This window comes from Danio rerio, chromosome 13 (genome assembly GCF_049306965.1).
Source record: "Danio rerio strain Tuebingen ecotype United States chromosome 13, GRCz12tu, whole genome shotgun sequence".
NCBI classification, from domain to species: domain Eukaryota; kingdom Metazoa; phylum Chordata; class Actinopteri; order Cypriniformes; family Danionidae; genus Danio; species Danio rerio.
This window is the reverse complement of record NC_133188.1, coordinates 49,987,501-50,010,244: the sequence shown is the minus strand read 5'-3', so window position 1 is coordinate 50,010,244 and position 22,744 is coordinate 49,987,501. Positions and strand designations below refer to the sequence as shown.

Sequence of the window (22,744 nt, the reverse complement as noted above, 5' to 3'; positions counted from 1 at the left end):
AAGCCTTGTTGATACAATGTTGGTAAGCACTTTTTTCTTTCTCTCAGGGCTGCCATATTGGACCTTTCCAGAGAAGATGGAGAAGAAGCTGCATGCCGTCCCGGCGGCCAACACGGTGAAGTTTCGCTGCGCGGCAGCCGGAAATCCTAAACCCAAAATGCGCTGGCTGAAAAACGCAAAACCCTTCAGACAGGAGGATCGCATGGGCGGCTACAAGGTAAGAGATCAGCACTTGTGCTGTGCTCTTTATAATTAACTACCTGGCAAAGGTCTTGTCATCAATCCCAGTTGTAAGAGCAACACATAATAACTTGACTACTTGCTGATCATTTGGAAAAGTGTCAGAAAGTAGATTTCTCAGATGGATCATCTGTTGAACTGCATCCCAATCATCACACATACTGCAGAAGACCTACTGGAACCCGCATGGAAGCAAGATTCTCTTAGAAATCAGTCAAGTTTTGTGATGGAAAAATCATGGTTTGGGGTTACATTCAGTATGGGAACGTGTGAGAGATCTGCAGAGTGGATGGCAACATCAACAGCCTGAGGTATAAAGACATTTGTGCTGTCTATTACATTAGAAACCACTGGAGAGGGCAAATTCTTCAGCAGGATAGCGCTCCTTCTCGTACTTCAGCCTCTGCATCAAAGCTCCTGAAAGCAAAGAAGGTCAAGGTGCTCCAGGATTGGCCAGCCCAGTCTCCAGACATGAACATTATTGAGCATGTCTGGGGTAAGATAAATGAGAAGGCACTGAAGATGAATCTAAAGAATCTTGATGAACTCTGGGAGTCCTGCAAGAACGCTTTCTTATAAATCAGTGATTTGAATCATTGCAGAGATGTATGGATGCAGTCCTCCAAGCTCATGATGGAGTCAGACACAATATTCATTCTGTTTCCACTGCAGCATGACTTTATATTCTATACTGGACATTATTTCTGTTAAGTGACAAGACTTTTGTCTAAAAAAATCAGACTTTACTGCCCTAATTAGATAAGTAAAAATCAAGACATGATCATATTTTATTTTTACTAAAAGAAGCGTCATCTAGAGGCCTTTGCCTTTCATATAAGCCACTTTTATTACCAAATAATCAACTAGTATGAATTTTTTTTTTAACATCCACATACTCAAAAAATGTTTTGCTGCTTGTTAACAGTACTTATTTTAAATGAGCTAAAAGTACATAATTCTGGATTTGGAGGAAACTTAATTGTTTTATGCTCAATCAGTTATGTTAAATTAGTGGATTTGTGTCAGGACAACATGAAAAATTTGTATGTAACCCTGCAGTTCTTACAGTGTTGTTAACAACCTTTACTTTGGACAATGTTCTCTTTATGGTGAATATAGGTTATCTTAAGAAATTTTACCGATTATTTCTTATATGGTTTCACTATTAACACTGGAACCTGCAGAATTCTGATGGGTCATTCAGAATGTTTATACTAAACTTGACCAAATTGAATTTTTTGTCAGTTTTTTATAGCTTCTACAGAGGTTTTAGAATTAAGGGGATAGTTCACCCAAAAATTTAAATTGACCGTTTACTCTCCTCTCCCTTTCATACCTTAATGCAGTGGTCACCAAACTTGTTCCTGGAGGGCCGGTGTCCTGCAGATTTTAGCTCCAACCCTAATCAAACACACCTGAACAAGCTAATCAAGGTCTTACTTGGTATGCTTGAAACATCCAGGCAGGTTACTTGAGGCAAGTTGGAGCTAAACCCTGCAGGGACACCGGCCCTCCAGGACCAGGATTGGTGACCCCTGCCTTAATGAGTTTTTTTTTCTTGTTGAACCCAAAAAAAGATGTTTTGAAGAATGTTAGAAATCTGCAGCCGTTGACTTCTAAAGTAAGAAAAACAAATACTATGGAAGTCAGTGGTTACAGATTTCCAACGTTTATCGAAATATCTTCTTTTAGGTTTAACAGGAGAAAGAAGCAAAGAAAAAAATGGAGAATGAGTAAATGATGACAGAATTTTCAGCTTTGGGTGAACTATCCCTTTAAACCCCACTTTATGAGTGTCTATGAGAAATGTAATTGATTGCTTAGCCTATAAATAATAAATCTTTAACACCTTTGCTTTTAAAAATATTTTAGGTATAAGTAATTCCGAGGTTAGTTAGAAATGTCAGTGTTTAAGAGCTGGTGCAGCAGCATTGACACTTGGTTAAAGTGTAATAGAAGTGTGGGGTTTGCCATTGGTCGATGTACCCCGATCAGTGTCTGTTTGCACTTCCTCTTCTGAAAACACAGCTGATCTGCACAGAAGCTCACTAATGATTGAGCTGCTCACGCTCGGATGATCTGAAAACTCGCACATGTCCTACCATAAGACCATCACCTGCTTTATTCCATAATCTTAAACTTATTGACTATGATGTATTGTGTATATGTACTGGTTTTTTATTATTTAATATTGTTAATTTTGTTACAACTTCCTGCTCAGGGACTACAGACTTAAATTAGCTTTATAGCTACTGTAACTCTGGCACAAGTCATGTCCCTGTATAAATAAGTAAAACAAATTATATAATTAAAAATAAAACAGACTTAATTATATTATATTATATCATATCAGACATAGACTTTAATCTGGAGAAAATGTTTTTAAATATGAGTCCTTCGAAAATCAATATCCAAAGTAAAACTGTTTTTGATAATCTTGTTCTTATGTATTATTTATAGTTGTTGATGTAATTTATTATTTTTTTTATTAACGAACAATTGTATTTATAAGTATTTTTCAGAATTGATATTTATCAGTATTTTCCCAGTACTGGGTTGCAGCTGGAAAGGCGTAAAACATATGCTGGAATAGTTGGCGGTTCATTTCGCTGTGGCAACCCCTGATGAATAAAGGCCAATGAAATGAAAAAACAAATGAAAATGAATGAATGTTAGCATAAACAAAATCTATGCACAACAATCTGTGCATGTCAGTGTCCTCAGCAGTAAATACATGGAGAACATTTAGACAAATGTTATTGTAAGGAAAATAATTGGTGGTTGTATTGGTGTTAATGGCCAGGTTGGGTAGCTACACATTAACAAAGGAAAATTAAGAGCTGTTTAAAAAAGGATTTACGACAGTAAATGTAAGACCTTTAAATGGTCTAAAATTATTTTGAGATTTTGGTCATTTTTAATTTTTAAGACTCTTAAAATGATGTTAAAATGCAAAATGCAAAAAAAAAAAAAAAAAAAGTGTGTGTGTGTGTGTGTTTTTTTTTCTGACATGTTGCATGTAGTGTTTTTACAAATATGTTTTTCTTATGTTGTTAATAAAGTCATAATCAGTCATTTACACAAACCTTTGATTAATAATTAAATGTTATTGTTATTTTATCTATTTTTTTAAAATGCAAAACTATCCAGAACTGCAATTAAAGCCGTAGTTTTTGTGAAAAATTGTAACTTTTCTCAATAAAATTTAGTGTTCTATTTACTAAATTTAATGTAATTGTAAAGTCTATGTTTACTTACACGTTACGTTTAGGTGATTTTATTTTGTAAAGTAAAATGTAATGATTTATTTCCCCAAATTAATTTAATTCTAAAGTTTTTGTTGGCAGACACATTGACTTAAGAATGTTTAAACTTTTATTATATAAATTAATAATTAGTGTAATTAAATGATTAATAATTAATTTACAAAAATTTGAATTTAATGTCAAATTTATGCTTAAAACATTAAATTTAGGACTTTTTAAATAAAAACTAAGAATTAAATTTGATTGTAAAATTAGTTTGATGACACATTGGATTTACAACATGTTGGCATTGTTATTTAGCTTCAGCCTATAATGCTTGACTGATAATCAAGTTTTAACGTTAATAATCCTTATGTTTTCATTAGTTGCGCGATAGACCTGGATGATCAATACTATTCATAGGAAATCCGTAGGTATAATTCTTTTATTAAAACATTTAAAAAGTTTTACCACCAAGTTTTGTCCTGCCACACCAATAAATTCCTTCATTCATTCATTTACCTTCAGATTAGTCTCTTAATTATCAGGGGTCGCCACAGCAGAATGAACTGCCAACTTATCCAGCATATGTTTTACACAGTGGATGCCCTTCCAGCCGCAACCCGGTACTAGGGAACACCCATACACTCTCACATTCAGACACACACTCATACACTACACTCAATTTAGTTTATTCAGTTCACCTGTTTAGACTGTGGGTGAAACTAGAGCCCAGGCTAACAGGGGGAGAAGATGCAAACTCCAAACAGAAGTGCCAACTAGACCAGCCGGGACTCGAACCAGCGACCATCTTGCTGTGAGGCAACAGTGCTAACCACTGAACCACCGTGCCATCCCAATTTAGTTTTTTATAGTTTAAAAAACTTTTTAAAAGCTATAATTTTTTGTTATTTTCAAGTTTGTGTTGAAAAAAATGCATGTATACAACCGGAGATATTAACATTTAAAATATTTTGCTAAAATAAATTTTTGCTAAAAACATTTTTATTGATAAATTGTAATTATTTTATTATTAAATGTATTAAATTATAATATATATATATATATATATATATATATATATATATATATATATATATATATATATATATATATATATATGTATGGCAAAAAAAAACTCCATAGCGTTTAGCTAGTCCCTGTATTAGTCTAAAATTTCATTCATAATTGTCTTAAAATATCTTAAAGTCTTAAACTTGCAGAAACCCTGATTTTATACTAATTTTAGAACATGCAAAAGAATTTTCAGGAAAGGCCACCACCCTTCGCCCAGACTGCGGCTTTTAGTGTACATAAGATATGAGATGCTCTGTGAAATAAATAAAAGCATTGCATAACTCAGATAAGCTGCGGTGCCTGCAGTGGCCGAGGCATCATTAGACGTGTCTCTGAAGGCCGAGTGTTGGATCAGGCTTGTGGATTGAGAGTCTCTATGGAGGAGCGGCTGGAGTTTGTGGCCTGCAGTCACGAGAGCTGCATTCCTGCGGTGGGGGCGCAGCTCGCCGTCTGTCCACACAGCCATATTACTGATCCCATGGTGCTCTCACTCGAGAAAAAAAACGAAAAAAACAAAAGCACTCGTCTTAAGGGCCAGTCGCTTTCTCAACTAGAGCTGCACGATGTATTAAGAATGTGATCATTATCGCAATAATAGTTTGTTCAATATTAAAATGCTTTGAAATGGTCATTATTTTATTCGATGGTTGACATAATCTCACCTGAAACCTAAAGAGAGGGTGGGACAAACCGTAGCTCCTCCCTTTTTTAATCACATCTCTGCCAGTGAGAGTAGTTTGAGCTCAAGCGCATCACATGAAAAGCAAATGAGAAGCGTCTTGAAGGGGGCGGGGCATGTCAGATACTTGAGAGCATTTGATTGGTCAGAAGATTTGATGAGAAACTGAAGTATAAGCTAACGTGAAAAATTCATTTAGTGACAAACTACAAGCGTTAGATGTTTGTATCTGTTTTATATTTTACAAACATGAATTTTGTGACTGTTTTAGAACACACTAGCTAATAGACAACCTTAAAATTAACAATTTTGATACCACAATCCTATTTTAATTTCTCTTATTTTTAATTTCATCGAAAAGTCTCCAGAGTGGTTTGTATGCCAGGCAGACCACTGTGCGTTTTCGAACGAAATTACATCAATGAAAATGTAGCGTGAGAGTTAATGGATGCTGGGATTTGTTTGAGATGAATTCAAGAATCAGAAACAGCCACCTGTGTGTGTTTGTTTGTGTGTGCGCCAGATATGTGCACGCTGCATAAACAACAAGTCTGTAAACTGCACTGAATGTGCTCTGTGTTTGATTGTACGCTTTCCCGTTCCAGGTTCGACTCCAGCACTGGACCCTGATCATGGAGAGCGTGGTTCCCTCTGATAAAGGAAACTACACCTGTCTGGTGGAGAACCAGTATGGCTCCATCAATCACACATACACGCTGGATGTCGTTGGTGAGTCTGTTTACAAGTGTGTTTAGATGCTTTTTTAAAGATTGTGTGATGCAAAGCTGAATTTTCAGCATCATTAAAAGCATTCAGAGTGATTGCAGTTGCTTTCATAATGTTTTAGGTAACATTTCAACCAAATATGATATCAAAGATATATTTATGAAAACAAGTGAAGTTTTCAGACAAAAAAGTATTTTCTGTGTTTACTAAAGTCTTTATATTCAAGGACTAAAAGCTCCAGAGAAGTTAGTTTAGTTTAGTTTAGTTTAGTTTAGTTTAGTTTAGTTTAGTTTAGTTTAGTTTAGATTAGTTTAGTTTAGTTTAGTTTAGTTTAGTTTAGTTTAGTTTAGATTAGTTTAGATTAGTTTAGTTTAGTTTAGTTTAGTTTAGATTAGTTTAGTTTAGTTTAGTTTAGTTTAGTTTAGTTTAGTTTAGTTTAGTTTAGTTTAGATTAGTTTAGTTTAGTTTAGTTTAGTTTAGATTAGTTTAGTTTAGTTTAGTTTAGATTAGATTAGTTTAGTTTAGTTTAGTTTAGATTAGATTAGTTTAGTTTAGTTTAGTTTAGTTTAGTTTAGTTTAGTTTAGTTTAGTTTAGATTAGTTTAGTTTAGTTTAGTTTAGTTTAGTTTAGTTTAGTTTAGTTTAGTTTAGTTTAGTTTAGTTTAGTTTAGATTAGTTTAGTTTAGTTTAGTTTAGATTAGTTTAGTTTAGTTTAGTTTAGATTAGATTAGTTTAGTTTAGTTTAGTTTAGTTTAGTTTAGTTTAGTTTAGTTTAGTTTAGTTTAGTTTAGTTTAGATTAGTTTAGTTTAGATTAGTTTAGTTTAGTTTAGTTTAGTTTTTTGTTTTGTTTTGTTTGGTTTTTGTTGTTTAGTTTAGATTTGTTTTTAGTTTAGTTAGTTTAGTTTTTGTATTAACAAATAAATTGTATTTTGTTTTATTTTGCTAAATTGTATTTTATTTTGTTTTATTTTTAAGCACTAGTAATGTTTTTCTTAGATTTTTTTAGTTAGCCATTTTATTTTATTTGAATGTTTTTTTTTATAAATTGTATTTTGCATTTTTTTGTTTGGTTTTGTTTTGCTTTGTGTTTTTTGTTTCGTTTTGCGTTTTGTTTTTTGTTTAGTTTTTTGCTTTGTTGTTTGCTTTGTTTTGTTTTGTTTTACTCTGCTTTATGTTGTTTTGTTTTGTTTGTTTTGTTTTCATGTTGTTTTGTTTTGCTTTGCTTTGCTTTGTTACAAATTTACAAAATAAATTGTATTTTGTTTTATTTGATTTTGATAAATTGTATTTTATTTTGTTTTATTTTATTTTTAAACACTAGTAATGTTTTTCTTAGAAATCTTTAGTTAGCCATTTTATTATAGTAGAATTTCTTTTTATAAATTGTATTTTGCACCTTTTTTTTTTTCGTTTTTTTGTCTTGTTTGCTTTGTTTTATTTTGTTGTGTTTTTTGTTTTGTTTTGTTTTGTTTTGTTTTGTTTTGTTTTGTTTTGTTTTGTTTTGTTTTGTTTTGTTTTGTTTTGTTTTGTTTTGTTTTGTTTTGTTTTGTTTTGTTTTGTTTTGTTTTGTTTTGTTTTGTTTTGTTTTGTTTTGTTTTGTTTTGTTACATCTCCAGTGTTCAATGTCTCATAATTGAGCAAGAATGGTTGAAATGTACAGATTTGCTGCTCATGAAACATTACTGCACACTTGATGTTTTTTAGAAACTGTGACCAATTTTATCTATTCAAGATTCTTTGATTAATAGTATTTTTTAGTTTACACACACACACACACGCACGCACGCACGCACGCATGCACGCATGCACGCACGCACGCACGCACGCACGCATGCACACAATATATAATCTTTTGTAGCATTAAAATGTCTTTAAAATCACTTTTGATCAATTTGTTGCATTTTTGAGAATATAATGCTAAGTATAATATAATACAATAATGTATTGGTTGATAAATTGATTTTCATTTTATAATATAAAAATAAAGAACTAATATTGATCCAACACTAAATTACTTATTCATACGATGGTGTATTCACTCATGTGATTATTCATATCTGTTTTATTCTCAAGGTTTTCTTAAAACACATCATCTTCTTATACTTGTTGTTTCTTACAAAAGCTATCATGCAGCCTTAGAAGACTCGGAATTGTCATTTTCATTTTTTTCCAGAGAGAAATATCCCTTTAGCTGGCGTCTGTCTGCTGTACTTTATTACTCGACTCAACCTGCCTCGTCTAACCTCAGAACCAAACTATATTTCTTTGCATGCACACACCCATGAACATGCATACACGTACAAAACACAGACACGCAGGGACAAAGCCTGTCTCTCTCTCACACACACACATCTATATGCTCCCTATTTAGGGCCCCTGTTCTGGGTTAAGTAAAAGCAGTCTTTCAGAAGGCCTGTGTTTTTCTTTTCTGTTTTATTGCGCGGCTGTAAAGCTCTTTTGTGTCTGGCTCAATCTAATACTCTCATCGCACAGAAAGCAGGAGAGAAAAGAGGCAGAGGAAAGGGGATTATGTTGTTTTTTCCCAAGTTGTTTTTCACGTTAATGTCAGAATAACCTACCTGGGAAGTCTATGAAAATGACACAATGAGATTTTTTTTTCTCCCTCGCTGACCCTTCCGATAGGTCGATGAGAGTTGCGCCGGTCTGAACTGGCCTGCATTTCAAAGCTGGACAAAGTACAAAGCGCTGACACTTATAAAGAGCCAAAAAGACTCTAATTATTGCTGTTTACTGTGGACGCCGGCCAGATTGCAGAGCAGACATTTCTACTGTAGATCTAACTCCAACAATGAGTCTTTTTTAATCAATTCGCACACATTAAATGTGTTTTGAGTCCAGCCCAGTCAACATTCACTGGCACTCATGTTGGCGCAAGAGTTAGCGAAAATGTCATGGTAATTTTAAGTCATTGCAAAGGTATATATTACACAGCCACAGACATGACTTAGGTGGAATTTTATTAAATTAAAGACTCATTCCTGACTTCAAATGAGTTTGTTTTGGTTGAGCAGTGGCCATTACTTCATCCTCTTGTTTTAATTTAGACTTGATCAATTGCGTAGTAGTGGATTTTTGTTCTGTTCAAGAATTCATTAAGTTAATACTTAGTTTACCTTGATTATTTTAATTGTTGCCACTGTGAATTGTGTTTACTTGTGTTTATTTAAATCAGAGCCACAAATGAAAAACCTAAATTTTTATACATAAATAATGTATTTATTTATTTAACTTTTTTATGAGGGAAAACTCTTGAGATGTGTATACTCAAATAAACAATGGAAAAAAATAAACTAAATAAAAATTAAGAATTCATTCATCTTGATTGGTTTTTCACTATGTAAATGGGCAAACTAATGCATCAACAAATCCAGAAAACAATGAAAGTAGGAAACTAATTAGGAAGTATTTAGAACAGAGGATTTCATTAAATGAAATTGAAGGAATATGGAAGTATATTGCTATAAAAATAATTTAGTTAAAAGTTAATATTAATATATTAATAATAATAATAATAATAATTACTAAAACTATATATAAATATTAATGAAAAATATATAGCTTAAAAGGGCTTATTAAATACTTTATATATATATATATATATATATATATATATATATATATATATATATATATATATATATATATATATATATATATATATATATATAAAGTATTTAATAACATATGTGTAGCTTTTTTAATGAAATTTACATTTAAAATATCTGCTAATAATGATATGCATATTCAAAAATTGATAAATTATTAAATTATTTACAAAAAAATTACTAAAACACCTTTTTGCATTTCATCTGCATAATTTAAGGTTATTTTTTAAATGCCAGTAAATGAGTCAATTTCTCAGTGTAACTTTTTTGCGTATATTTGCATAATAGCACACTTTTTCAATCTCATAAATGTATACATAATATCTAAACTAGTTCCATGCACTAAAAGCCACATTAATTATCCAACATCATTTAATGCATTATAATTAATCCAGTGTAATGCATTATAAGCCATCCAGGAGAATCTCTACCGGCTTGAATGTTTTAATCCACTCAGACCTAGTTGGCACACTAACTTACTGCATCTCCACCCTGCATCTCCACCCTCCACTCGCAGCTAAACTCCTCCCTGACCCGTTCTGAACAGCGTATGCTAAGTCAGCAGGCTACCCAGAGTTCAACAGTCTCGCTTTAGGATGCCAGATCAGCCTGTGAATGCCAGGCTAATGGAGTAATTGATTGATTGTGAATTGGTGGAGAATGAGGCCAGCCACTGGCACTTGGCTCAATTATTTGGGGGGAGCTTTTGAAGGAGGATCTGACCCTCAGCCTGATTTTAGCTGAAAATTTAGAAAGTTGCTTGGTTTGGGTAGTTTATAAGTGTCTTGAAGCTATTTTAGCTTGATTGTGTTGCAATCTTCAATAATATTTGATAATACATTAAAATAAAATATAAAACTATTGAGTGGATTATGGAAATACAAACATTGGGTTTGTTTTTTATTGTTACATTTTAATACTATTATATGTGTATTTAATCATAATTTTGAATAAACTTAAAATGCGTGTTAACCTAAAACACTCACCGGCCACTTTATTAGGTACACCTTACTAGTACTGGGTTGGACCGGCCTTAATCCTTAATGTTTCTTGGAACAGATTCAACAAGGTACATCCATGATGCGAATCACCTGTTCCACAACATCAAAAAGGTGCTATTGGATTGAGTTCTGGTTACTGTGGAGGTCATTTGAGTACAGTGAACTCATTGTCATGTTCAAGAAACCAGTCTGAGATGATGCTCGCTTTATGACATGGTGTGTCATCCTGCTGGAAATAGCCATCAGATGATGGGTACACAGTGGTCATAAAGGGATGGAAATGGGCAGCAACAATTCTCAGGTAGGCTGTGGTGTTGACACGATGCTCAGTTGGTACTAATGGGCCCAAAGTGTGCCAAGAAAATATTCCCCACACCATTACACCACTACAAGCAGCCTGAACCGTTGATACAAGGCAGGATGGATCCATGCTTTCATGTTGTTGAAGCCAATTTCTGACCCAACCATCTGAATGTGGCACCAGAAATCGAGACTCATCAGACCAGACAACGTTTTTCCAATCTTCTCTTGTCCAGTTTTGGTGAGCCTGTTTGAATTGTAGCCTCAGTTTCCTGTTTTTAGCTGACAGGAGTGGCACCCGGTGTGTTCTTCTGCTGCTGTAGCCCATCTGCCTCAAGGTGGGACGCTTTGTGCGTTCAGAAATGCTCTTCTCCAGACCTCAGTTGTAGCTTTCTTTCCCATTCTGATGCTCTAATTGAACTGCAGCAGATCGTCTTGACCATGTCAACATGCCTGCATTGAGTTGCTCTCATGTGATTGGCTGATTGGAAATTTGCGTTAGCGAGCAGTCGGACAGGTGTACCTAATATAGTGGCCGGTGAGTGTACGTTAAAAGACTAGCTCACCCACAAATAAATACTCCTTCCAAAATTTTCCACCCTCGACTTGTTCCAAAGCTCTATTTAACATAAAGTTTTCAGGATATTTTGAAGAAGCTAAAAACCTGTAACCATTCACTTCCGTTGTAGGAAAAACAAATACTATTGAGATCAATGGTTACAGGTTTCCAGCTTTCTTCACAATATCTACTTCAGTGTTTAAGAGAAGGTCTAAAACAAGTAAAGGCTGAGTAAATGATGACAGAATTTACATTTTTTCGGGGTGAACTATCCCTTTAACAATTCAAATCAATTCAATTCATCTTTATTTCTCTAGCGCTTTTACAATGTAGATTGGGTCAAAGCAGCTTAACATAGAAGTTCTAGTAAATTTAAACTGTCGGTCCAGTTTTTAGAGTTAAAGTTCAGTTTAGTTCAGTTCAGTGAGGTTTAATTTTCACTGCTGAAAGTCCAAACACTGAAGAGCAAATTCATCGATGCGCTGCTCCACAAGCCCCAAACCAAGCAAGCCAGTGGTGACTATGAGCAGAGCATATTTTACTGTTTTTATTTCTAAAACACTCACTAGCAACTCCAAGGAAGAAGTTATTTTTTGTCTGACTTGTTTTAAAAGCAGAATTTGTGTCTACTTTTTTGTTTCTCCTCTGTTCTTCTTCTTTTCTTCTTGTCTTTTCTTTTCACTGCCCATCTGTTGGGCATCTTTTATCCTCCGCATCTCTTGACCGCAGCCATTCTTTTTCCTGCTCTCTTTTTCTACTTTGCACCATTGTTTTGAGCTTTTCTTGTACCCCTATTGTGCCCCTCAGTGCTAAATCCTCTTAGATCCCCCGCAGACCTCCGCTTCATGTGTGTGTGTGTGTGTGTGTGTGTGTGTGTGTGAAGGCTGACCTCTCCTCATCTCCTGTCTGACGTCATGCGTCTGTGTGTGTTGAAGTAACCAGGAGACGCTTCACAATTACAGGGCCACAGTAATGTTGTGTTGTGAAGACAGTAAGGTGTGTGTTGGTGATGTGGTTCAGTGTGTTTAGCTTTCGACTTTTTCTTACTTTGGAAAAAGTGATTCGGTAGTTCTCACTGAATCCAAAGAAGGGTTAGTGTACAGTGTAGGGTTCCCCCCACGGCCAAAAGGTCCAGAATTTGTCTTTTTAATTATTTTATGTAATTTAATATTATATAATATGATTATTATATAATTAATATAATATATTTATATTGAATATATATTGTAATAAAGTGTTATTTTAAATAACTCTGGCCAATAATTTGAATCTCATAGAGCCTCAAAGCCACAATAATGTGACGCGAGTCCAGAATTTGTCCCAAATGAGCTAATTTGTCCTATTTTCATCCTATTTTGACTGCTATGCCATCATAAATAATGAAAATAATCCATCAAAAAAGGCTTTATTTTTTTAACCAAAGAGGCTAGAAAAAAATCTGAAAAATTAATTATTATTGTATTATTATTAGTATTATTATTATTATTATGTTTTAATTATTAATAAATTAATAAATTATAGTTTTTTTTATTTTAAAACTTTAACAGATGGCTAATTTTTCCTAATGACATATGATGTAATAAATTTGTATTTTAAAAATTAGTCTTGTTTGAATTTTTTTAACTGCAATTTTTAGGAAATATTTTTAGAACAACAAAAAGTGTGGTTATGATGACATCTGACTAGCTAATCCAGCTAAAAAGTCACTAAAATGCACTATTTAAATCTCATAGTTAAATAGAAACTGAGGCGTATAACCGCAAAAAGGTCCACTTTTTGAGAAAAAAAGAACCACCCCTTACACCAGGCTGGCTACAGGCCTGTGAAATGATGCTGACAAGGGAGTTGAGGATCCAAACACAACGTTTATTATACAGAGATGGTCAGGCAAGCAATGGTCAACACAGAGGCAATCAGATATGGAAATCCAGAGTTGTGGTTAAATATCAGGCAAGGGGTCAGAGGGCATGCAGGAATAAACAAATAAAACAAATCAAGGTTGATATACGGAAGGCAAGGCAAGGAAAATGCATCATAATGTTCACTAAGGGCATACTCGCACTATGTACAGTTGCCCTAGAAACCGGCCAAAGCATGTTTGTCCCCTCTTCCGTCTTCCACGATGGCCCACACTCACATTACTTTCAGGCCTGGGCATGCTTACGTCATCGATGATGCCCTGTTCAGTAAGCGCTCTCGCTCAGCATGGTGAAGATTTCTCTAGTTATATAGTTTGAGTTGTTTGATGTGCGGTGAAACGCAGACAAATGTTTCACCGAACAGATCAGCCACTTTTGACGCTCATAAACAATCATAAAGTCCTCGTGCTGCAGGAATTAGGAGGTTTGCTGTTGGTGCGCAGCTGTGGTGCAGTGAGGGGTTTGCGCCTTTAATAAACTATGACAGTTTGCGTTCACTGAACAGTAAGAATGATTAATCAATCCATATGAAACAGTTCCTTAAAAGTCACGTCTCGCTTTCAGTTTCGGGCACAGGCACGTTTTGCACTCACACGCAAGCTTACCGCGCCAAAGCCCAAGTGAACTCACACTTATCAAAGGGCCTGGGCAATGGGCATTGTGTGAGTAGGGCCCAAAAGTTCAACAAGACTCAGCACTGATGTGTGTGTGTGTGTGCGCTGTATAAATGGTTCATGTAATCAGTCTTTGACAATCCTTCGGCTGTGTGTATGTACGTAGTCAAGATCAGGAACCAGTTGTGTGTGTGTGTGTGTGTGTTGCATGACTAGATCTTGTAGTCCATGAAATGACAGATTTGTAGATCTGCAGCCGCTAGATTGCTGGTGATCATAACAAAAATTACATAATTTAGATTACATTTTCATTTAGTTAAGCTCAATATTCCGAAATTATGTAAACTAAAACTAAAATAAAATAATTAGAAACTTTAAGCAATACAAATTTCATACTACTAAAATGAAAAAAAAGTTTATTATTTGTTTATTTTTGGAAAAAAGTGTCAGAAGGTAGATTTCTTTTCTGATGAATCATGTTGAAGCTCATCTCAATCATCAAAAATACTGCTGAAGAACTACTGGAACCCACATGGACCCAAGATTCTCACAGAAATCAGACAAGTTTGGTGAAGGAAAAAAACATGGTTTGGGGTTACATTCAGTATGAGGGCCATTCTGCAGAATAAATAGCAACATCAACAGCCTGAGGTATCTGGACATTTGTGCTGCCCATTACATTAAAAACCACAGTAGAGGGCAAATTCTTCAGCAGGATAGCGCTCCTACTCATACTTCAGCCTCCACATCAAAAATCCTGAAAGCAAAGAATGTCAAGGTGCTCCAGGATTGGCCAGCCCAGTCACCAGAGATGAACGTTATTAAGCATGTCTGGGGTAAGATGAAGGAGGAGGCATTGAAGAATTCAAAGGATCTTGATGAACTCTGAGAGTCCTGCAGGAACGCTTTCTTTGCCATTCCAGATGACTTTATTAATAAGTGATTTGAGTCATTGCAGAGATGTATGGATGCAGTCCTCCAAGCTCATGATGGAGTCAGACACAATATTCATTCTGTCTCCACTGCAGCATGACTTTATATTCTATACTGGACATTATTTCTGTTCAGTGACAAGACTTTTGTCTAAGAAATGTCAGACCTTACTGTCCTAATTAAATAATTAAAAAATAAGACATGATCATATTTTATTTTGGTAAATAAGCGTAATCTAGAGGCCTTTGCCTTTAATATAAGACACTTTCGATACCAAATGATCAACTAGAAGTCAAGTTGTTTCTAAGACTTGGATAGGCGACAAGACTTATGTCAGGTAGTGTGTATATTTATTTTTAATTCCTTGATTCAACTTGAATTTTAATTAAGCAAACCCAAAGTAAAGATCAAAAGATCTGATAAAAGGAAATCAACAATTAATTCAAAGACTCAATTGAACTAGTTATGACAAATCATCACTTAAAACTCGCTCAAAATGAGGCAAAAATTAAATATATGAGTATTACTCATTGGTGGAATAACCAACCAATGCTAAGTTTTACGATTTATTATTCTAAATGGAAATCATTTAAGTCTAAAATCATACAGTATATAATCACTAGTTAGCGAAGAAAATTCACTACATTCTGCCACTTCTGATATCAAACGATCAACTAGAAGTTATTATTGGTTGTTTCTAAAAGTTGGATATTTAAATATAATATATAACGGTCGTTCAGTAATACTAGTAATAATAGTAGAAAAAAAACTTTATCTTAAGTATACCAAGTAGCGACTCATGTTCACTCATCATTTGGCTTTTGGAAACCAAAAGTCACAGCATTTTTATTTTGTCTGATCATTTCTTAGAGAAAAAAAGGGAAATGAAACAATGGTTCCTGATACACCAACGCTGCAGGAACTGCTGATATATGGGTGACACTGGACATCTGTTTTATTTTCCCCCCTCTTTGCCTTTCTTCATCTGTGTTTGTTCAGTTCTTATCGACAGAGATAAGGCAGCAGCCTCTGTTTTGTGAAGTCTTAACAGCAGCCTGATAATACTTTAGGTGTGGTGATCTGAACACCCAGCATTCACGTACTGTATACCTTCACACTGAGTGGGCTTCTTTCATAACAGAGAATAAGACTAAATGTTTGAGCTGAAAATCATGGCTTTAATTGTATGAAATGAATTGTGTGTTACTGAAGAACGGAGAAGAGGATCTCAAATAGAAAACATAGTTTACAATATTTCATATGTGTCTTTGAATAATGCCTGTCCTCAAAACATCTGTGAGGAAAACTTTAGGTTATTTGTTGTTTTCATTGGTGTTTCTTTAAATGCAAATGAGCTGCTGCTCCCGCCTCCTTTCTAGAAGAGGGCGTAGCCTTTATAGCTCGTGCCAACTTAAATATTTAAATGCATTTTAACACCCAGTCAGTGTAAACTCCTCATGGTCAATTAGTATTTAAAGGTAGTACTTTTTCTTCTGAGATTTTAACAGATTTGTGTGTGTTGAGCATCAGTTAAGACAGCGTTAGCCCATGTCAGCTTTAATCGTGTATAAAACTGGATAATTTTTAGCTTTTTCAGCTAATTTCATCCTTCGGGTTTAAAATTATTTTGGGGTAAATCTGCTAGTGAAGACGCATTGTTATTCATAGCTTAGTTTTCTTATCCCAAGAGAAGACCCTGCTTATTAATTATTCATGAGAGTATGTGCTTTCTGAAGACAAGGAAGACCTGCCAAACTGTAAAACATTGAGCATGGCACGCAGAATCCATTCATGAAGAGTTGTATGTATTTGTTTTCATGATCCATGGGGTTTGTTGCAAGCAAGCTGTTTTTTCAGGATAGCTGTACGAGAATTAAAGAATGGCTGACTTCGTCTTTTATCAGTTGGGTTCGTTACCATTCAGACACATCGCGTATATCTGTGCTGCCGTGTTCGCACAAATCCTCCAGGTTACCGGCAGGACTAATGCTTGAAATCGATAGAGAAACCTGCTGCACTGCTATCCACTCCACTGTGTCTGCATTCAGACCCGGGGATTGACGAGGAGAGAAGTCCTCTTCATTTACAGTGTTATATAAACATGATTATCTTTATAATAATATAACAAATTGTGGTTATGTGTATTTAAAATTACGAATAACTAATGTAGCAGGACATTCAATTACTTACTGTTTATTTCTTTGTATTTTAACTTTGTAAACTATAAAATCATGCCACTCCTCACGGTTTGTGTCTCATTTTGTGAGCAGACTGACAAAAATTGTTCACTCCCCTCTTTCTCCCCTGTTCTGCAGACCACGCCCACTCCTCCTTCTGCACAAAGTGGGCCACGCCCATCTCGCAGCATTTTGTGAAAAAAAATCTGAGGTAGACTAAACCGAAAAAGGGGGGTTTCATGGCCCTTTAAGCAGATTATCTTTTAAATATCAAACATAGGATTTCTGTTAAAAGCAAACAAAAACACTTGCGTTTCCATAATGGTAGTTGTGTCTGTGAATGTAAGCAAGTGGAGAAAAAATGGAGTGTATCAGTATATTAGATCTGTGAAAGAACATGTTATTAATGTGGAGACCACACATTACTAACACAACTCAAATGAAATGATTTAAATTCAGGATATTCTGACAAATAAAAAAATAGGATTGCAATTGAGGCCTAAACAGAAATTGTGCTTTAAGACTATTTGTGCTATTTTTCATGCTCAAATATCAACCCAGAGGAAACGTAATAAGTGTATACATGGGGAATTTCAATAAAGTAACACATCTTTTTTTTTATTTCTCAGAACGCTCTCCTCACCGGCCCATTCTCCAGGCAGGCCTGCCAGCAAACGTCACTGTGCAAGTTGGACAAGATGCGAAGTTCGTCTGTAAAGTTTACAGTGATGCTCAGCCTCATATCCAGTGGTTGCAGCACTATACGAAGAACGGCAGCCGCTATGGTCCTGATGGACTTCCTTATGTCCGCGTATTGAAGGTAATGAATCCATATTTTTTAAAGGAATGTCATTTTATTTAAAGGTGCAGTATGTAGGATTGACTTGTAGGATTGTGGTTGAACTAGGTACTGCCAGCTCACAAAGCGTAAGTACTTTACGTTTTGTCAGTTTGGTGGCTAATTCGTACGATTTTTTACGAGTTCAGTCGTATGAAAATGTACAATTTTAAAAAATTCCTAATATCTGAATGTTTTTTTTTTTTTTCAACGGGCCCTTCCATCAATAACTTGACACACGGGCAGTTTGCAAGATCGATGACACCAACGGGAACAAGCTTACACTGTAAAACTGCTGATGTTCACGTTTGTAATATTTGTATTGCTTGCGAATTAAAAACATCTCATTAATCTGCATCTCATTTCAGAGGCTGGGCAGAGGCCACACATACCTCACATACAATGAGGCAGCCTTCTGTACTGAAATTAAACATGCTGTTTTCCGCCAATCAGCAAATGGGCTGCCGCAATATAATTAGGTAAACTGGCAATGGGAGGAGTTTCACACACTAAAAACAAAGACGAACATGGGTATTCAAAACCATACTTTTTTCTACGTGGTTTTACTGTTTGTCCACACGAAAACGCCGTCATGTCACAAAAAACCATACTTTCTAAAAAGTGCAGCCGGGGTCATTTTTCGAAACTCTGCCTACTGTTTTCTCCTTTTTTGATTGGCTAACATGGCTGGGATCACATCAAACGTGGAAGACACAAATGCACAAATTACGCACATTTGCGGCAAACTCATCACATATTTCGTGTTGTTTGCCCGCTGGATGGTAATTTGCCTCTGTTCCCACGTTTGTGTTGATTTATATGCAATTTACTCATGCAAATGCTTAATTTAACTATTTGGATTAAACCCAGTATAAAAGTGTCATTACCACCACCTGTTGGTTCATCGTGCTCTAAACATGCATCACGTTTTTTTTTTTCTTCTTTTTTTTTTTTTTGCGTTTTTATGTGGACTGAGAGTTTTTTTTTAAAAATGAGAGCGAGGAAAATCCCATTTGTAAAAATACCCCTGTATGTGTAGACAAGGCCTTGAAGTTCGCACACACCGGAACGCTTTTTGTTCACTTTTATCGTCAGTGTTTTTCAAGATGTTATTCTCCATTCAGATCCAAGAGATTTTCACTGCTGTCGAGCAGAAGAATGTGCAAAAAAACTCCTTGACGTTAGATGGCACTAATAAAAAAAACAGAAGGACCCTGGTGCACAGGGTGGCTCTACACAACTTTAAGCTTCTGAAACACAGAAGAAGAAGAGAGAAAGTTGATACATTTGTTTCTAAAATCCTTCACATTGTTTACTGGCGATTCCAACAAGCAATATTGTCGATGTCTTGTTTATCATACAGCATTTTTCATTCTGACAGTACAATAAGTAGCTCTACGTTCATATTGCCTCTGGGCATCTTCTTCAATGCGCACTCGCATTGACAGTTTTACGCTTGAGCGATATCAACTGCCCACTGTAAGCTCTGTGCTGTTTACAGCAACTCTGTGCACGTGAACCAAAAGCTAATCTGATTGGTGGAGAAGACGTGGCACATCAAGACAAAAAAAAATAAAAAATAGCATGAGGCGTTTCTTTAAAAATGACACTTTTATGCCTGGCGTTTTGTGCGTTAGTGTGCACGATCAGATTAACGGCCTGTATTCATGAACCGTTAAGCGTTAGCAAAAGAAAGCGGCCCGGTATGAACAGGCCTTTAGATACAGAACGCATTTTTAAAGGAGAATAACTGACTAGAATTGTTTTTTAAATAAACAAGTATGCCAACTTAGCATTTTTATAAAGACTTTAAACAAAATTGAACAATGAATTGAAATGGCGTCATTTTAAACAAAGTCTAGCCAAATCGAAGTTTGCTTTAAATTCATTTTGGAGTTCGAAAACACCCACCAAAGTCAACAACTGGGTGGAGTTTGTTTTGACTACTTAACACATTTGAGCTGCCAATGGTCTGTGATGATCACGCAATCAGTAACTATGTTCTGGAACTCCACCTTCTTTCAATAATCGTAAACAGTATATATTCACTCAGCCTTTTCAATCTTCTTTTTGCCCTCAAACGAAGAACAAAAAAAGCTTTATTTGAAGTATGTTGGGGCATTTAAATACAGCACAGGCTCATTCTGAAAACGTAGCTCTATATACATTACTGGAGATTGCGAATTATGTAGCCAGAGTTACATATGGCTGCATTTCATGTTTAAAATGAATGCAATGGGACGGTATGATGGCGTTCCTTTTGTTGCTTATCAGCTGACTGCTTAACTGCATGTGGACGGCATTTCAGCTGTTACCGGTTTGGCCGGTAGCTCGACACGTACATCAGCAGACTTGAAACGCAGAGTGGAGTTGACCTTGACAACGGGGTTTGAGTCTGATAAAGAACGGTTTTCTAAAGCAGATAATACGAAAACAAAAGGCAAGAAATAAAATAAACAGGTAAATAACAGGGTGAGAATGTGGTAAAATCTGAAAACCTGGTAAAAATCAGGTGGACTTTCTTTTTCTGGATTGCTTTTTGAAACAGTTGGCAAGTGCAGTTGGGTTTAGGGAAGAGGCTGGGCGGGTCAGTAGGTGCTTTGTAAATTGCTATTGGTTGGTTAGAGGGAAGAGGGAGGGGATTGGTCGGTTGATCAGTTAGTCAACTGTGGCCTCTGGTGTGTTTATGTGGGAACAGCAGGCACGAATGGCACTCGCGAGAGAAATTTGAGATCTGAAAAAACATAAACAACATCCTCTGGTGGATTCGTGAAAACAAAAATTGCATTAAAACGTAGCTCCTGGGACATATTTGGCGCTCTCCAGAAACGTATATAGGGGTATGTAATCAGAATGAGCCTGGTTTGTTTGAACAACTATGTTTTTATGCTTTAAAAGAGTCAAGAACACACCGCACCTTTATTCTCAAATGTTTTCATGCTTCTGATTTCTTTTAGATCTTGCAAAGCCAAAAGCCTTGCAGGTGAACTCTTATTAGAGGGTGGTGGTCTCTTCTGTTCCGCTTTGTGAGAATATTGTAACAGGTTCCCATATGTGTGTTTTTGTCCCTCATTGCGGCGCCCCCTAGAGCTCGGGCATAAACAGCTCGGACGTGGAAGTCCTCATGCTCACCAATGTCACAGAAGAGGACGCTGGTGAAATTACGTGCAAAGTGTCCAATTATATTGGTGAGGCCAACAATTCCTGTTGGCTCATTGTCATACCAGGTAAAAAAGCAGGAGCGTGGCGCCCCTTTCCATCTCTGCTGGTGTGTTGGGTTGTTTTTTTTGTCGTCGTGGTGATCGTGGGATTTTTGCTGAGCCGTTGTGGTGTGGTCTGGTGTTTTATTTTCCTCATTTTTTTTTTGGTGGATCTTTCCTGGTGCCCCTGAAATCCAGCCAATCAGCCATGGAAACAAGCCTTTGGTCTGTCCTCGCCACTTGACTTCCTGTTCTGTGTCAAGTTTCTTTGTCTTATTCCACTTCCCCCCTTTCTCCTATAACCTTTTTTGTTTTGGCTAAAAGGCAGCGGCTTGTTTTCCATGTTTCCTCACTCGTGTTTGCATGGACCCCGCTGGGTTCACCTGTGTTGGGTACAAAGGTTTCAACTTCCATTGAGCAGTGGTGGACAAAGTACACAAAATTAGTACTTGTGCAAAAGTGTAGATACCCTAATACAATATTACTCCTGTAGAAGTATAAGGTACTAATATTTGATATTATTTAAAAGTACATAATTTGTACATTACTTAAGTAATAAAAGTATTTACTGATGAATGTTTATCTTTTCTAAGAAAGTTGAATTAACAAAACGTGTCATACTCTTATAATCACACTGATAACTTAAGTAAAAACGTGAAACCACATTCAGACCATTTTGTAAACTCTGTGAATCATTTAATGGAGACTCACTCTGAACAGATCATTTAAATCAGTGAATTGTTTACTGAAGACTTTGAACATTTGAATCAGTGAATCAATCATTGGAGACTCTGAACAGATCATTTGAATCAGTGAATTATTTACTGATGACTCACTTTGAACAGGTTATTTGAATCAGAGAATCATTTACTGAAGACTCTGAACAGATCATTTGAATCAGTGAATTATTTACTGACAACTCACTTTGAACAGATTATTTTAATTGTGAATCAATCACTGGAGACTCTGAACATTGGTCATTTGAATCTGTGAATTATTTACTGACAACTCACTTTGAACAGACTATTTGAATAGTGAATCAATCACTGGAGACTCTGAACAGATAATTTGAATCAGTGAATGATTTAATGACGATTCACTTTGAACAGATTATTTGAATCAGTGAATCAATCCCTGGAGACTGAACAGATAATTTGAATCGGTGAATTATTTACTGACAACTCACTTTGAACAGATTATTTGAATCAGTGAATCAATCACTAAAGACTCTGAACAGATCATTTGAATCAGTGAATTATTTATTGACAACTCACTTTGAATAGATTATTTGAATCAGTAAATCAATCACTGGAGACTCTCAACAGATCATTTGAATCAGTGAATCACTGACTGTAGACCGAACAGATCATTTGAATCAGTAAATCATTTACCAAAGACTCACTTTAAACACATTATTCGAATCAGTGAATTATTTGCTGAAGACTTACTCTGATCAGTTCATTTGAATCAGTGAATAATTGACTGGAGACTCAGTCTCAATACGTCAGTTGAATGAGTGAATCATTTAGTGGATAATCACTCTAAATGGATCGTTTGAATCGTTTGAGAATCAATGAATTATTTACTTAAGACTCACTCTTAACAGTTCA

General features: G+C 35.5%; 1 protein-coding gene across 15 annotated transcripts in view; it reads left to right on the top strand.

The window, feature by feature from the left end:
* The window catches only part of fgfr2 (fibroblast growth factor receptor 2), a 131,537-nt gene that overhangs the window by 55,102 nt on the left and 53,691 nt on the right, over positions 1–22,744 (top strand). For 8 of the 15 annotated variants that reach the window (NM_001243006.1, NM_178303.3, NM_001243004.1 and 5 more), the window contains 3 exons: positions 48–217; positions 5,847–5,970; positions 17,726–17,916. In NM_001243006.1, the coding sequence (NP_001229935.1) occupies positions 48–217; positions 5,847–5,970; positions 17,726–17,916 (485 nt within the window). Of the gene's footprint in view, positions 1–47; positions 218–5,846; positions 5,971–17,725; positions 17,917–21,022; positions 21,162–22,744 lie in introns of all 15 variants that reach the window. The other 7 variants (NM_001243005.1, XM_073919392.1, XM_073919389.1 and 4 more) reach the window with 1 other exon arrangement.